General features: G+C 42.9%; 1 protein-coding gene across 2 annotated transcripts in view; it reads left to right on the top strand.

The window, feature by feature from the left end:
* Positions 1-9,072, top strand: part of LOC134531114 (phospholipid-transporting ATPase ABCA3-like) — a 61,406-nt gene extending 52,334 nt beyond the window's left edge. For both annotated transcript variants that reach the window (XM_063366687.1, XM_063366678.1), the window contains exons 24-27: positions 167-314; positions 3,482-3,692; positions 5,947-6,166; positions 6,715-9,072. In XM_063366687.1, coding sequence (XP_063222757.1) covers positions 167-314; positions 3,482-3,692; positions 5,947-6,166; positions 6,715-6,891 — 756 coding nt within the window. In that variant the 3' untranslated portion in view covers positions 6,892-9,072. The remainder of the gene's footprint in view (positions 1-166; positions 315-3,481; positions 3,693-5,946; positions 6,167-6,714) is intronic.
* Positions 9,073-18,299: the final 9,227 nt, after the last annotated feature.

The raw sequence follows: 18,299 nt of genomic DNA, 5'->3' as shown, positions 1-18,299 counted from the left end.
GCTCTCTCCTTTGTTATGTGTTTATTATATGATAGGTGGTTACAAAAGATATTCAAGTGCTACAAAAATATTTAATCAAATTCTCACACGTGCCTCAAGAAATATTCGTCCTGGATAAAAAGGAAACAGGGTACAGTAGAAGTGACCTGGGGCATCGTTGTTGCAGTTCTTGTCCCAGCTGGGCTACTGCCCGCAGTTCGACGCACTGAACACGTCGCTGACCGGCCGTGAGATGTTGCAGCTGTTCGCCAGCCTGCGAGGCGTGCCGCGTCGAGACATGGACCACGAAGTGTCGTACTGGATCTGCCGTCTGGGTGCGTTAACAGCTCTCTTTCACTTGTGTTAGATGGTGTGGTGCAGGGTTACAGATGCCTGTGCCAATTGTTTTAAACATAAGTCTTGTATAGGTTCCTGCTTACGTTTAGAATATTCATTACTGATGATTGCCAAGAGAACATTTCTTACGATCTTGTCAAAAAGGTCGTTGGATACGTATGAAAGGTGATGAGATGCCAGTGGAGCAGTAAAAGAATGAACGAGTGGCGGAAACCGGAGTAGCCAGAGAAAGCCCACCTCTGCCACGTGGGGTGGCCACACAGCCGCGAATATTAGAAATCCTTGAATAAGCCGTGAATTTTTTGGCTTTCACAAAATTAGTGAGAAACCGGTGAATTGTTGAAAGGGAGTCTCGCAACAGACTGTTGACCAGCCTCCTTCAGCACTGGAGGTGCCTGCCGATAAATGTTGGTCGAAGCAGAAGCAAATCCCTGTAAACAAGTTTTTCAAGGTCTTTAGAAATTTAGGTTTACTAAACGGAGAAATTTATGATGAGGTTTTAAGTTTTATTTATTGGTCAAATTGCTACGTTTTTTTTATACTAATGCGCAAGATTCTCAAGTGTAATTTTATTCTATATTACAGTAGAACCCTGTTATAATGTTTTTCAAGGGAGCACAAGAAAAAAACATTATAAGCAGGAAAACGTTATAAGCAGGAAATCTCAATTTAGCACTTAACAATGTTCGAGCTTTGTACCAATGGACTCACCAAGCTATGTAAACAACTTTAATGTTAAAACCAAAGATAGTATACTTGATACATGAATTTTCTGAAACAAGCCAACAATTTTTCAACTTCGTCTTGTTCCCTGGTTAAATTTTGTTTGTCTTTAAAGATACACTGCCACATTTTTTGTAAAATTGTCTCACAATTCATGATGACAACATTACGAGTGAGAACATCTACTCCTTCGCCACTTGAAAATGTTTAATCTTGGGATTCCTACGTATGAATAAAAAAAAAATTATTTGTAAGCAATGAAAAACACTTTGAGTTATGCCCCCTCGCTCAATGGTTGGCAACTTAAATATCGTAGGACTACGTACGTGCATCTGAATACCCACTGGAATGGCAAGGAAGAGAAGAGTTGACTAAGGGTGCCAACTGACACGTAACTATGAACATTGTGTACCTTCAGTATATTGCATAAAATTGTATTTTAACAAACTTCATGTATTGTATGGCAGTGATTGTAAACATAAACATACATAAAGGAAACTTTTTATCGTAAGTGTTGGAATGATTTGGTTTTAAAACATTTTTTCCCCATTTATTGAATGTTAGAAAGAAAACATTATAAGCAGGAAATTACACTATTTATGAACGTTATATGCAGGAAATAAATACATTGTCCTTATGGGGGAAATATTGGGACTTTAAAAATATGACATTATAAGCAGGAAAACATTATATGCAGGAACATTATAACAGGGTTCTACTGTATACATATACAATTTAGAGAACATAAATCTGTAATATGACGAGTGTTGGTGGAAGACTGCTTACACACTAATTCTAAAACAAAATCATGTTCAGGATGGTATCCTAAGCGACCACAAGTTGGATGTCTAGGACCCTGATTTTTATACCATTGTATTGCCTTTCATGAGTGTGAGTACAGTCATTACAGTTATATATACCTTACCAGAAATTTCTAACTACAGGAGAATCCCGTTATAGCGAGCACTGTAATAGCGAGAACACGGCTATAACGAGGTCTTTTTGAGGAATTTACGGCGTGATCGCGTGAAGCGCGCCTTGGTTATTTGTCTGATATATCTTCACCCCTCTCGCTCGCCACTAGACATCTTGCCGTTGACACTTGTCACATTCTTCAGCCTTGTAGTCGCCACCTAAGTGCGTGGCTTTAAAAATAGAATCCCGTCCTTTCTTTCTTTTATCAAACTTCCGCTTGGCTTCAAGGCCAAGGTATGCTCGAATAAACCAAGCCTTTGAATATACATATACTTATACGCATTTCTTATTATTTAGAAAATAGACAAAATCTATTTTTTTCTGCCATTAAACATAACAATGCACACTTTTTTTAAAAATATTAATGCTCTTAATTAATTTGTTAGGACATTCTCATTAACGAATAATAACATTGTTTATAACTATGTTAGGACAAAAAAGTCAGAATTGTCTTTATACTTATTGCTAATTGATCGCGTTAATAATACACAAATATTTATAAACTTGTTTGGAATCATTTGTCATGAAACGTTTACAAATACGTCACGTTATTTATTTTACTATTTGACAAATAGTAGGCACTACCGTATTTAGTATTTCCGAATCGTATGACAGTTTTCTTGTAACTTTTGTTTCGAGTTTAATCCCAAATTTATTTTTCAAAAAAAGTTTACAGGTTTCTTTAAATGAAAAAAGTATAGTTTTCCAGCGTCTATTTCGTTTGAGGCGTACGTGCGTTGCTGCACTCCTGCTTTTTTTTGTAAGGAATTAAATCGTCGCGCTCCATTAGCGCCACCTGTTAGCTACATCTCGAACCAACATGGCCGCCAGCAGACAGCCCGCGTCGGCAATAGATAGCAGGACAATGCTGCGTCGGCCGCGAGCCAAGTCGAGTAATCGATTGCGGGCTGAGATGCTATACATACGTGGCGTGGTAGGGTATTCTGGTTATTTTGTCGCAATCAGTGATCGCATCCGTACTTATGGGGTATCGTTTTGAAGAGAAATCACACATCTGCTCACAGAAATTAAGATTTCGTTAATATAACCTGTTATTTTCCAATTATACAGGTTCAAACACAATTTTTATGCTATTTTCGGTTAATTTTTATTTTTTGGGGGCCAAACTCTGTCCAATTCGGTTATAGCGAGGACACGGTTATAGCGAGGATCAAACCCGGAACTGTGACACCTCGCTATAACGGGACTCTAGTGTACGTTGGACTTCTGTAAAAAAATTTCTGCAAGTGATGTTTTTATGTTTGAACGTATAATAGCTACCAAACTATGTTCATAGAGAATATTTTATGCTAAATTGATCATAAATATATAGTAGTGTGATGTGTTTGCATGTTAAGTTTGAGAGGACGTAGTTTCACTAGTTGTGAACGAGAGGAACTCGAGGCACGGTGTGAGGGAGCGAGCGAGAGGGGGAGTGCGTGCGCAGGCCTGGGGGAGCACGCTGACGCGCTGTGCGGCACGTACAGCGGCGGCAACAAGCGCAAGCTGAGCACGGCGCTGGCGCTGGTGGGCGGGCCGCCCGTGGTGCTGCTGGACGAGCCCACCAGCGGGGTGGACCCCGTGGCGCGCCGGAACCTGTGGGGCGTGCTGCGCGAGGCGCAGGACCGCGACCAGGCCGTCGTGCTCACCTCCCACAGGCGAGTGTCCCCGCCGCTCCGTCAGGGACTGCACGTGTGCCAGCAGCTGCCGATAGCAACACATTCGGTCGACTTCCTAGTGGTTCAAAGTGAACCACCATTTTTCACCAGATATTTGATGTTGTCGTTTCTAATCTCATCAGTGTGTCATACTAACGTGTACTGCAATGCATGTTTCAAAAGGTTTATCACGAGAAATTACAATTGACCATCTCGATACAATCGACACGCGTCAGTGGCTTGATGGAAGTAAATGAACACTAGTGTCATTTGCAAATTAAACAGAACGTTAGAGGTGAATGCCAACACCTACCGTTTTTTTTTTTTTTTTTTTTTAATAATTTTAGCAATAATTTGTAAAAAATATATAATAAATATTCAAAACATTTAATCCTGAGTGTAATTTTTTCTGTATTAATTTTTTTATCACAGTTAATCATTGTGTTTTGTCTGTCACTGCGGTTTGTCGATATAATTAAATTAGGTCTTATTTTCAATAATTATTGGTTTTTTTTGTAACCAAATGAAATAACAACAGTAATAGTCTTTAATCTTTCATGCCGTGTTTATGATGAAAAATTTGTACGTGGTTTGCTACCACATAAAATGTGCTGTTAACTGACCACAGCTTTTTTAGTAATTTTCTGGATTATAGGGGGGGGAAATGTTTTTGAAAACAAGCTATGGTACATGGATTTGAACGTAATTTTCATCTTTGAGTGTAGTCAGCCATTGTTTTTTTGGTTTGCTGGGTAGGCCTAACTTCCGTTTTCATTAAAAACTGAGATCACTTGTCGGGATAAGACACGTTAATTGTGTAGGTGGCAGTCCATGGGACATTCACACAGAAAAGAGGGAGGGGGAACCATCAACACTGCCACACGCGCACATGCACACACTCTCTTGCACGTACAATTACGTACTGCACTGTTCACGGAGCTTCATGAGATTGCCAAGATGTTTAGATTTAACAATCTATACTTACTCGGGTAGTACTATTTATTAAAAACCAACATAGGTTAGTTATTTACACATGTATTCAACCACTCTGTACAATTTTATTTTATTTTTACCCAAAATTTGCGTATGATGCACAGTACATTTTTTACGCTAAAAAATGGTAAAAATATGCGATCCATACGCAGGTAAATATGGTAGTGTAATTTTGTAACTTCTCTACTTGCAACAAGCAAACGGCAGAATGTTAAACGTGCCAGTAATGTATGTTCTGAAAACTTCAACAGGCAGTCTATTTTAAATTATACTTTACATACACATTTTCTGAACACGTTTTTGTAATTAAATAATCAAGGTTACTAAATTTATATTTTCATTTATTTCAGTTCACAATTCACTTGTATAACCAAATACAATTTTGTTAATATGTACTTAGTTTACAGGGTGATACAACTTAATATAAAAAACAACTTAAGAAAAATGTTTTGACATAATTTTTTAATGTTTTCAATTTTTTTTTAGGTAATTATTACAGTTCATTAGGATTACAGAGTTTCTTAAACCACATTTAAGAGGGGTAAAAATTGGTTTCCTTTGTGTCTAGTTTCTTTCAAATTAAGTCTCGAGAACATCGGATGCTGTGTGAATGAACTTAGCCTCGCGACCCAAAACTTTTATCTGTGAATGTTGTATTATTGTGTGTGGTAATACACCAAAGCAAAATATGACACCTGTTCAACTTCAAAACTATTCGCATTCAATTTGAAAATATTCGACCCCAAAAAATCCGCTACTGGCACACCCGTGGTGAAACCCCAGTTTACAAGTCTGCTAGCATTTTGGAACGATCTTCTTTAAGATTGATTATAGGTAGAGCCACGGAATTTTCGCGCATTCATTTAGTCGCAAGCTAGAATGCAAACCTACACACTGTCGTACTGTGTTCATGATTGGACCGCAGTTATCTGGACACGCCCCTCTACGACCGTGAGCCAACGATGTCCAGCTAGGAGAGAAGTAAGCGAATCAGGTAGTGCCAAATAACAAGGATAAAAATGTTCTCGCTAAGAAATCAACCAATGGGAAAGTAAACATGGGTCGAGCACACCTATTACTTTGAATTCTATCCTGAGGCCAGAGGAATCCGCGAAATTCCCGGGACTCTTAATTAATTATAGCTTCTCTGTGTTGCTGTGCCGTGTGGTTCTCGATGCTCTGCCCGTGGATTTGCGAGTGGTCCCTCGTGTTGCCCTGCCACGGTATGGCAGCTGGGAGCGTCGCGTGCTGTGTGCTCCAGCATGGACGAGTGCGAGGCGCTGTGCCGCCGCCTGGCCATCATGGTGAACGGGCAGTTCGTGTGCATGGGCGACATCCAGTACCTGAAGGGCAAGTTCGGCCAGGGCTTCACCGTCCTGCTGAAGCTGCGCTCCGGCGCGGCCGAGCCGCTGGTCTGCGCCGTCAAGCGCGACCTGGAGGCCGCCTTCCCCGGCCGCTGCATGCTCAAGGACGAGCACCAGGTACTTCTGCTCCGTGTGACGGTTGATCATTCACGTTCCCACTTGATTGATGTGGTGTTCCGAGTTACCGTTAGTGTTATAGCGCGATGACTGAGTGGACTGTATACGATAATGATTATAGATGCCATTATAATACAACAATTTAACCGTGAGGCTACACCATAGTACTACTCACCGCCATGATGAAAAATACGACTGACTCCCGGCTGGAAGTTCAGGGCTGCCAACTATTGGCAGAGGATGCTGGATAGTGGTTGCCACTACACAGAAGCGCGGGAAATACAAACTTGAAGTACCTATTCAGAGACTTCTCAGAAGCACTGATAACGTTGAGGTCTTATCAATGTTACTAACACACAATTACACACATTAATATACAGTCTGAACTGTTAGTTTTGGCTTTTGTTTAGAAGAAATCTTACTCTAAGCAGGAAGTATTTAGCACACATTCCTACTAGTAGATGATACTGTATGATTGCGAGTGCCAGTATACCATGCCTGTGATGTTGTTGCTGGCAACGTGTACCAGCGCGGGGTGTGTTGTGCAGGGGATGCTGCACTACCACGTGACGGACCCACACGTGCCGTGGCAGCGCCTCTTCTCCGTGCTGGAGTCGCTGAAGGGCTGCCACCCGCTGGTGCAGGACTACACGGTCAGCGAGACCACCTTGGAGCAGGTGTTCCTGGCCTTCGCCCGCGCCGAGAAGGACGTCCCCGCGGCGTAGCGAGTGTGTCTTAGGTTAGAGCTGCAAGTGTGCGGTCGATCAATATTTACAAACTCAAACGGCAGCTCGGCATTTTGTTCTGGTGTTTTCAAAAAGTGCTAAACTATGTTAAGTTACATACTGTAATGTCGCATAAATCTTCTGGTGATATTTGTTCTAACGGTCATTAAAAATGTAAAAAGGATTGAAACTGTTAGCATGTGCTGATGGCAGCGAAGCAGTTTTACCCTGTACTGGTCACATGGGGCAAGCACGCAGGTAATGTACAGTGGTTGGGTGTCTGTTGCATGTTTACATTGACATACATCTTCCCTTTACGGTATTTTGCGTCAATATTAAACCTGGGTGATTAACGGCGTTGAAACAATTTAAGAGACAACTATGTCTTGACTATGTGATTATGAAAATTGGGTGCTTCATACAACCAATGACAACTCTTGTTTGGTGGCAAACCCGAGTACAACATGGAACAGTAGGGTTGAGCAGGTTGTTTAGCCAGGTTGTAGTATATGTTGCTCCATGAAACCCAACTGGTAAGGTGGCTATAGTGTTGAGGAGGGGTGATAGTGCTGATAATGAGGTAATTTAGTTAAGGAGTTTGGCCTTTATCTGACTGAGATGCCCTACAGGCAACATCAAGTCATCACAACTTGTAACTCACTCTCTTTAGGAGGTGACATGTCTTAACCTTCCAGTTTAGTCTTTGCGGATGGAAGCAGTTGTTTGCATGGTGATCAGAACTGATAACAATAGTTATTATAAGCTGTGACTGGTAATGTCACGCCATTCAAACACTAATTTATTGAATTATTTGGAATGGTTTCTGTACACTGAATACTACATTGTGTTTTCAGTAATAATCTTATGGCAACTTTTCTGTTTAGGCTTGGCAACTATTTTTCATCAGAATTCATTCAAACACTAATTTATTGAATTATTTGGAATGGTTTCTGTACACTGAATACTACATTGTGTTTTCAGTAATAATCTTATGGCAACTTTTCTGTTTAGGCTTGGCAACTATTTTTCATCAGAATTCATTTAAACACTAATTTATTGAATTATTTGGAATGGTTTCTGTACACTGAATACTACATTGTGTTTTCAGTAATAATCTTATGGCAACTTTTCTGTTTAGGCTTGGCAACTATTTTTCATCAGAATTCATTTAAACACTAATTTATTGAATTATTTGGAATGGTTTCTGTACACTGAATACTACATTGGGTTTTCAGTAATAATCTTATGGCAACTTTTCTGTTTAGGCTTGGCAACTATTTTTCATCAGAATTGTATAAGGCTGAGCTAAAATTTGAAAATATTGATGGTTGATTGGTTTAAACAGTTATTAAAAATATGTGGTTATAACTTGTCTGTCATGAGAATTCAGGCGGTCGACTGTGTTGCTGAAGAGTGAATGTGGAAATGTAATTCTTGTGTTCTCACTACTTAATCGTCGAGCGAAGAGAATTGGCATCCAGCTGGTAGGGTTGAAGAGTCTACTCGGGACTGTACCACCTGCGGAGGGCTCTGTCAGTGTTGTTCGGATGATTAGGAGAGAGAAGCTTCAACAGACTGACTAGTGGGCAGGCTGTGGACGAGTAGTGATGATTGAAGCAAACACTTGGCAGGTTACACGATCATCAAGCACTGAACGACCAGCCTTACGTGCAACTGCTGCAATCTGCGTGAGGCAGAATTTGATGGGGTTATTTTGGGTGCAGAATAGCTTCATGTTATAATAATGAAAAAAAAAAAAAAATTACGTTGTTTCAAAAGGTTTTGGCCCATTAAGCAAGGTGTTATCTGCGGGAAATATGTTAGGATTTGAATTATGTGTTCTAGGTTTGAGAATATGCACATATTGTAAAATATACTTTTTATTAAAATATGTTTTAAATTATTTTTATATATTCCATGGTAATTATATGATTCTTGTGTTTCAGAGATAGTCAATGAATCTCAAATTAAGAGAGCTTTAAATGTATACATATTTAAGTCAAAAAATTGTATTGTGTACATAATGCAAGTAACACACATGAAGTGTATGTATTGGAATTCACCATAGCTGTGTGGTGGGATCACTGCACATATGTAGTTATTGATGTACTACTTACACCATCATGGTCACATGTATAATCTGTGTACGTACTTAAATAAAAATAAATGTATGTTAATGCAGTATTGTGCAGTCACTGTTTAATATGGAAATGCACAATCTATTCTGTGTGTTTAATCAGTGTTTTGGGCTTGGTAAAGTCCAAGAATGTTCTACTCTGTTGAGTGGTAGTTGGTTGGGTCACAAGTAAAGGTACAAAACATTTTCTGAATAGGATTAAGAGTTTAATTCATTGTTTTCGATACCTATGATACTACATTTGTTACATGTTTTTTTAGTGGAGATGTTTGTGCATGTTTAGTTGACTGCTGATTGTTTTATTTTCTAAGCTGCAAAACATTAGCAACCTATGCTTGCAGAAGACTTGCCCCTGAGTAGTGGAAGCTATTCCATTTAAACATTGAGTATTTATGATTTGCATTGACCCCGTTCAAGTCCCGAACCATGGCATGCAAACCAATGCACAGTCAGCGGACAGGCGAGGGGTCTGAAAGTGTCAGAGGGACATTTATCTTGTAAGTAAACTGATGTCCACATTATTTGTGCGCTGGGATACAAACTTTCACGGTAATGATCCACTAATAGTCAGGCCACAATAAATGTTATGCATTTATCAGTAAGTCAAACATGGGATTATGCACAAAAATATGTAAATAGCACACCATAAAAGAAAGTAGTGAGACGTAAAAAGATTACATTTTTCCCGAAACTGAAAAAAATTCTAATTTATTGTGCCAGGTAAATGCTCATGATGTCCTTTAGATGAATGAATGCCCTCAAACATCGGTGAACATAGCAGTAAAGAAAAGTATCAACAGCACAAATTTTCGTACTCAAATGTTCACAAATTTTTACCAAAAGATTAGATATGTATATCCCAATTACAAAAATTACCGTAAGGGGGGAGAACTCACTGGCTCTAGCACAAAGATTGACGTTAATGAAATTTATGCTATAGGTGGTGATCAAAATTATGAATAAACTGGTGCACAGACTTATTTTTATGCTAATGTGCAGCTAGCATGCTCAAATAAAAGATGTTACTCGCAAAGAATAAACTTAACCATGCTGACCTTGGGTTCTCATTGCACAGGAAAAATTAACACTAATATAAATGATAGAAACATGGCTGCGTGAAAATTTACGTTAAGACTGAAATTAAGTAAACTGTACAGAAAAATAATAGAATATGACAGAGGAACGAGCGCCCAATAATTTAATAGGTTTCGCTCCTACACTGCACATGCGCATTGCAACTGGCAAGACGGGGCTAGCCGTCGCACAGGCGGATTAAATGGTGGAGAAACCACTGCAAACCACCTTCCCTAAACAAGCCCTAACCTGAAAGCAATACTCGGCACACCCTCTGCTAATATTCAATGGATTCATGTTGGAGTTACTTCTGTGCCGAAGTAGGTAAAATCTTGAGGTAAACAGGAACAGTTCATACACCAGATGGAATTGTAAGGCGACAGGCATCTTGAGTCAGCAATCGGCAGCAATGTTCAAAACTGGAAATTGGGATGCAGAAGTTATTTCTTCAGCCAGAACCGAAAGAGCGGGAGCTGCACTCCTAGAAGACAGACCACTGCTTGACCCAGCAAGTCACACAGCAGCCCCAGGCGCGGTAAAGCTGCTCCAAGCTCAGTCAGACCAATGCACGAGTGACAAACTCACGTCACCAGCAGCAAAGGAAGGACAGCTGAACGGTCGTTGAACGGTTGTTCAGTCCGGTTCCAGCGAGAGCGAACACAGTGTTAAGGTTTCTTTCAACTGAGAGGCGAGCTAGTAGTCAACTTGTCATTGGCATTCCAAGGCATGCCACACTGGCGGCCTCCAGCAGTAGTATGACTTCAGATTCAGTGCTGCAAATCCACCCTTCGGTCTCTGGGTGAGCAAACCACTCGCCACTTGAGAGTGCTGCATCACTCGGGACTTGATGGGCAAGTTACTTTGCTACGAGGAGTTCCGACACCAGGGGGTTAGCAATGGCGTCTTCTAAGGCGGGCCCTGCCATAAACACGTCAGCAACCGAATCGGTGCCACGCGTCCAGAAGTCAGTATCAGCAGCGGTCAGCCAGACAAGCAGGTGTACGAGTATCAGCCCATGTCAGAACGCTCGGGGGAGTGTCCGCTATCCGGGACCAGCAATCGGCAGAAAGACGTAGACATCCAGGGCATCGTGCGGCGTAGATCAGCGCCCGTGCGCGACTTCTCAGGAAGTGCAGGGAAGGGAACACCGATACGCTCCAACCGTAAACTATGTACATAACTAGGCGAGCGAAATGGTAAACAATAGACGCACGAACGACTGAAAAAAAAAAATATCGAGATAAAACACGATGACTTATTCACATGACCAGATATAAATATCTAACACCCACAACTAGTGGTGCACCGATGCGGATACCGATGAATCGTAATCGGCGATTATGGGTACTTACCGATTAATCGTAATCGGCGATTATCTTAACGATTACTTTTGACGCCGTCCCCGCTACCTCTGATTATTTAGACGTAATTTTTGTTCGGTTCGTGTTCTCAGGGAAGGTTCGGCCTTGTGGCTAGAGGTAGGGGTCAACGCAGTAGGGCCCCCCGAGTTGTTTTGGCCACTCGGGACGCCTGAATAATAACACAAAGTTTCTGAAGATAGTTGGTGAATTTAATACAGCACAGCCCAATACATGGTGCTGCCCGTTCTGGCCGTAACGGTTTGCCCGACGCGACTAGTCACACGCGCAGCTCACTTCCTCAGTGGCGGCTCACGACTTTTATGCACGTGAGGGGCAGACTCGTACACGTGATGCGATAATTACAAAACACACTCTGGTATGGCACATGATTTCTTGACGTACAATACACTACACTATTCCCTAACTCTACATAAACTGGGCTAGCCGCACGTAGGCCCGTGTCTCCGGCGACTCTACGTGGTGTCTAGGTGTGTCCCAGGGACTGAATCGTTATTAAGTTTGATGGCACGTGTCGCCTGCTGGCTGCCCCGTGCAGGCCAAAACTAAGTAGCCGATAGGCTAGGTTGGGCGTGAAGCGCCGACGTAAAACCACATAATCTCCCCACAGTACTTACGTATGACGTAGAACACTCATCTCGGAGCTCTGATTGAATTAAGTTAAGTACCTCATGGTTAATTTAGGCCGACCGCGGAACTGTACAAAAAGGTTGAAAAGAAATTACACTATTGAAAAACTACATGTCTGTGAATGCAAAGGTTGAAGGTTCCGCGTTGCGCGCAGGCTGCCGGCCTGGGTGAGCTCTCGAAGGACACTGACGGTGTCGCCGCGCGCGACCCTCCTCCCCCGCCCGACCACACGCGGAAACGTGTGAATTTCGCGGGAAACTGAACCGGCCAGGTGAAACATGATTTTGCAAAGACTTAATTATTAATAAATGGAAAATAATGTTTAATAAAACCTGTGGAAAACATAATTAAAATAATTTGTTGTAGTGCGGCGGAGGGACATGCCACACCCGGCCGGATCCTTCCGCCGGCGCAGCACTCGTTGCATGGTGTTCGCCTCGTCGCACGCACTGCACTTTGCTGCGCGCACGATCGCGTTCGGTGCACACGTTTTTACGAGACGTTGATGAGGCATAGCGGTCTATGCGACAGAGGAGCATTGGCGGTCGGCGTCACTTTGCCGATTATTTACGTCCCGGCGTAATTAAGTAGGTTTTTACCGTGTAATATTTTGTTACACATATTAGGACGAAATACCGTAATATTTGTATATATTACAAAATTCATGTAACTCCGTCATATCATAATTGCAGATATTTCGTTAAGTTTAATAAATCTTATTGCCTCGAACAATAAAAAATACGTTTTTCCTGCACGTTTAATTACGTTTCGTCTTTTGTTTGTTTAGTGGCCTTGTTCATTACCTATAGCCAGAGACGTAAAATAGATGTCACACAATCAAAATACCACAAACAGTTGCAGTGGATTCTATGACAATCGATCTTTTCGAGTCGTAGTAGCGGTTCAAAATCGTGGTCCCGATACCTTCTAGAGTTTATCACTGCATTTTACCAACTCGTTATAGGCGTCTTTGGTAACATTATCCGTTGTTGTGTTATTTGTATGTGACGTGAAAAGTGAAAAGTATTTATAATTTTATATATTCAGTCAACATAAATAAAATAACATGTGCTAGAATTGGTTTTTAGTCATTTTTATATAATTATAGTGAGATGGCAAGTAGGGAGAAAAAAAGTGAAGTGTGGAAACATTTTTCTATAAACTCAAGTGAACAAAATAAAGCAGCATGTTTACATTGTTAAACGGTAATTTCTTGATGCAACCTTATGTGATAGTCGATAATAACGCTAGTTTTCCGCAACAAAAACTTACCCATTGTAAATTACAATTATTAGACTGTAGTTCAAGTTGTTTACAATAAATATTTAAATAGAAGTTAATTTAATTTACACTTTGCAATGACTTAATAGTGTATTCTATATATTTTTATACTGTTAATATAACTGTATTCTCAATTTTACCTAATCCTGTTATTAAATTCACATGGGAATAAAAAATTTTGTGTGCAAGCATATTTAAAGACGTATTCACGTCAAAATAAATGCTGCTCACCTGGAATTCATCGGGATTGAACATTCTTGACAAAAAGTCTGCTTCAACATACTCACTTCAATTAACGTGATGCAGTTTGAAACAAAAGTGTGAGAGGCAGAACACTCGGCGCCCAAATTTATCTAGCTGGTCAGGATAGTGGTTATATAAAATAAAATAAAAAAACTTTGCCTGGTTATTAGTAAACATATCAAATTCCACACAATCAGGGTACGAGGCAAATTTCTCTACTCCGAACAGGCACACGAGAGTCTCATAAGTACTAACGGTACCCTTTTCTCCGCATCATACTAGGTGCGAATCGCGAAGGCGATTGGACGTAAGACGACATCCTCTAAGTGGCCTAACAGAGCGCCCAAGGCAATTGAGGACGCATACACTTTCACGGCAATACTCCAAAGTAGGGCAAAAATTAAAACGGGCCTTGACGCCATTAAGGTTTGTTTTTAAGGTTTCAAAGACTTTAATTTGATCGGCTTCCCAAGTGAAAACAGCATTTGTTTTGCGAAGACCATTAAGCAGCGCACTGATTTTTGCAAAAATTTGGGATGAATCTGGTAAAATAATCTGGCATATCAAGCAAATGTTGTATCCCCTTGCCGTCGTCCGGGGTCTCGGGCTCGAGTCCCGATGCGGCTCCTAGCGGGAATGGCTGTTGTCGATGTAGTTTTTCCGGATGGGCGCCAAACTAGCTCTGTTTCTAGTCGATAGGTGGGTCGTGGGATCGATTTCCCCTACGTGGCCCACTAGGACCGTCGGCGGTGTTGCGTGGGATATGAGGAATTCCCTACTTGGTGGTGTTTGGGAGTCGTATGGCTAATTGATTAGGCGCTGAAGTAATGCAACAAATTGACGCCGTCCCCGCTACTTCTGACTATTTAGACGTGATTTTGGTTCAGGTTCGTGATCTCAGGGAAGGTTCGGCCTTGTGGCTAGAGGTAGGGGTCAACGCAGTAGGGCCCCCCGAGCTGTTATGGCCACTCGGGACGCCTGAAGAATAACACAAAGTTTAGTTGGTGAATTTAATACAGCACAGCCCAATACATGGTGCTGCCCGTTCTGGCCGTAACTGTTTGCCCGACGCGACTAGTCACACGCGCAGCTCACTTCCTCAGTGGCGGCTCATGATTTTTATGCACGTGAGGGGCGGACTCGTACACGTGATGCGATAGTTACAAAAAATACACTCTGATATGGCACACGATATCTTGACGCACAATACACTACACTATTACCTAACTCTAAATAAACTGGACTAGCAGCACGTAGGCCCGTGTCTCCGGCGACTCTACGTGGTGTCTAGATGTGTCCCAGGGACTAAATCGTTATTATGTTTGGCGGCGCAATGCCGTACGACGGTGATACATAAGCCCTTACATGACAGATAACACTTGAGCGGACAATTATTTCACTAATACATTACACTTAATAAACTGGGCTAGCGACACGTAGGCCCGTGTCTCCGGCGACTCTACGTGGTGTCTAGATGTGTCCCAGGGACTGAATCGTTATTATGTTCGATGGCACGCGTCGCCTGCTGGCTGCCCCGTGCAGGCCAAAACTAAGTAGCCGGTAGGCTAGGTTGGGCGTGAAGCGCCGATGTAAATCCACATAATCTCCCCACAGTACTTACGTATGATGTAGAACACTCATCTCGGAGCACTGATTGAATTAAGTTAAGTACCTCATGGTAAATTTAGGCCGACCGCGGAACTGTACAAAAAGGTTGAAAAGAAATTACACTATTGAAAAACTACATGTCGGTGAATGCAAAGGTTGAAGGTTACGCGTTGCGCGCAGGCTGCCGGCCTGGGTTAGCTCTCGAAGGACACTGACGGTGTCGCCGCGCACGACCCCCCTCCCCCGCCCGCCCTCCCGCGGAAACGTGTGAATCTCGCGGGAAACTGAACCGGCCAGGTTCGGGACAGATCGCACAGTGAAACATGATTTTGCAAGGACTGAATTATTAATTAATGAAAAATAATATTTAGTAATAACCTGTGGAAAACGTAATTATAATAATCTGTTGTAGTGCGGCGGAAGGATATGCCACACCCGGCCGGATCCTTCCGCCGGCGCAGCACTCGTTGCACGGCGTTCGCCTCGATGCACGCACTACCCTTTGCTGCGCGCACGGGCGCGTTCGGTGCACACGCTTTTTCGAGACGTTGATGAGGCATAGCGGTCTATGCGACAGAGGAGCATTGGCGGTCGGCGTCAAAATGACGTGCGTCGTTTATTCATGCGACTGTGGGTTTGGTGTAATTCCGTTGATTACACACCACGTCGTACAGAGGGTGACGTCACACAATACATAAGTTTCACATTTACACAAAGTTATTCTGAAAAGTTACGTAATGAAGGCGTGGCACAAGTTTACTGAAATGTTACGTGGTGGCGCGTCGCACAAGTTAACTCAAGGATGTTCCAGGTTCAAGGCGTCGCACAAAATTACTAAAATGTTACATATTAGCGTGGCACTAGGCGGTTCTGAGCCTGGTTACACAAAAGAGGGGTGAGGGCGATTGGAGGCGGCCAATCCCGTATATCAATGTCTCGAGGCAGTGTTCGCGTCCACTGTAGTGGAGCGCGGACCGCAGCTAAATTCGTCCAAGTTTCCTTACGGGGTGGTATCAGCGCCGGGGCGACTGGTTTTAGTTCAAGTTCTGTGGTTCGGGAGGCGGCCCGTGCTGTATACTGAAAACTACCCCGCAGACCAAGTGTGGTGCAGGGGGTTTTAAAATTTATGCGGCCGGATTAAGTCCTGGACCGATTATTTTGACTGGGTACGCACGGAGAGATTAATAAAAAGAGGTTTCGAGGAAGTGACTATAATTACAAGAAGTGAGTTCAATGCAGACAATGGATGATGTCTCTCCGTGGGACGTGCGTCCGCCCCAGTCCACGAGTCGCGCTGTACTCCGTTGTGTCATGGCGTCCGGCCGAGGCTCGGTGTCCCTCGCGCCAGGGTTGACCTCATTACGTTATTTAACAATTTAACACGTTAATAAGAGATTTTAAGGGCGCTAAATTCCTACATTAATTATTAAGGCTAAATTAACATTACTCATCCCTTCTACCATTTAGAGTTAGTATGTTTACGAATTATGTCTTTTAAACTATACGTCACACCAGAGACTGTTCGTATCTTGCCGGACTGCTCCGGTGGGGGGTAATAACGAAACACAAGGGGTTAATAATTATGTCACATGAAATACTTAACTAATTTAGGTAGAAGGCCGCCAGGGGAACACTCACACACGTATCGACACATTTTCACATGTGAGTGCCCGGGCACTCCTACTTCGCAATTTCATTTGCCGTCACCCGACCTATGTGAAAGGCCCGGGGGGTACCTGACGGGCGCTACGGGCGTCACGGTGCTCTTGTTGTCCGGAGGGGCGCCAGGCTAGCGGGCTGCTAGGCCGTTGATGTTGGGTCGTGGGAACTCTGCCCCCGCGTGCCCCGCCAGGTACACGGCTTGAATCTACCCTGAATGGCTCTCCCTTGATTGTGAAGGCCGCTCGGCCGTGTGGAGGACGGGAGACTCCAGAAAATTAGTATACACGAGTTGGTGAGAATTACCTTTAATCTAGTCCCGCTACAAAACACTCTCACCAACACTTGGCGACGTCTAGCCGTTACACAATTAACACAGAAAAAACATAACACTACGCGACACTAATGGTTACCGCGGCAGTCTCGCGGGACGCGGGTCTATGCTCGCTGGAGACGGCCAGCGCCGAACATTAACGGGTGCAGGGGGGGCTCTATGAGCGGGCTCCTAAATTCGGCGAAACACTTACGTGAGTGATACGATCTTCAGCGCGGTATCACGATGAAGACGGTCGGGATAGGCCCGGTTCCGTAAAATATGCGCCGAGTCGACGTGGGCAGCTATAAATTAATAAGAGGTTTAAATTTAAATATTTAGTACAGAATAAAATAATCAAAGAGAGAAAACTTGGATGCTGCCCACGGACACACGTCTGTTCCCGGCGCGGAGTGGTTCGAGACTGCCGGACATGGCCGCCTCGCAAGGAAGAGAAACTTTCTCTTCTTTGTTAGTCGGCGTCAAAAAACTTATATTAATTGAATTTACTCTATGACCAGTTAAAACATGTTCCAGGTGCCCAATTAAAATGTAGCACCTGGTAATTGGGTGCTTATAGCTTAACAATGATTGAATGTATTTAATTATTTAAATTGTGACATCAAGTTGGCGACTGTAAATTTACTAACATATTGTCCCACTGTGAATTGTTTTAGAGGGATTTCTCCTATTCTGACTTGATCATAGTCACTGGCATTTTAATTAAGGCCAGTGGCCGCGGTGACTGTTAATGAGGTTTGTTGTCTATTGGGGTCACGCCCGGGGCGCTCGCCTGACTCAATCCGGCTGGGCAAGGGGCGCGCTCCGAAAATGGGATACGGTACTGGCGGTGCGGAGCACGGGCTTAAAGGCCATGGTCGGTACGACGTCACATTAAGCGAACGTTTAATTTATAAGTAATGTTGTTTATATTCTGTGTGCGTTTTATCAAAGTGGTCGACTGTAATGTCGGTCTGTTTATTGTGGGGCCGGATTCTACCTTGTCTGTTGGTGGCTCGCCTGACTCGGGTGGGCCATGGCTAGGGGCGCTTTCCGTTAGCGGGGTCGAATACTGGCGGTTGCA

Source organism: Bacillus rossius, chromosome 1 (genome assembly GCF_032445375.1).
Source record: "Bacillus rossius redtenbacheri isolate Brsri chromosome 1, Brsri_v3, whole genome shotgun sequence".
Lineage (NCBI taxonomy): Eukaryota > Metazoa > Arthropoda > Insecta > Phasmatodea > Bacillidae > Bacillus > Bacillus rossius.
The sequence above is the reverse complement of the archived record's forward strand: the minus strand, read 5'-3'. Positions and strand labels throughout refer to the sequence as shown.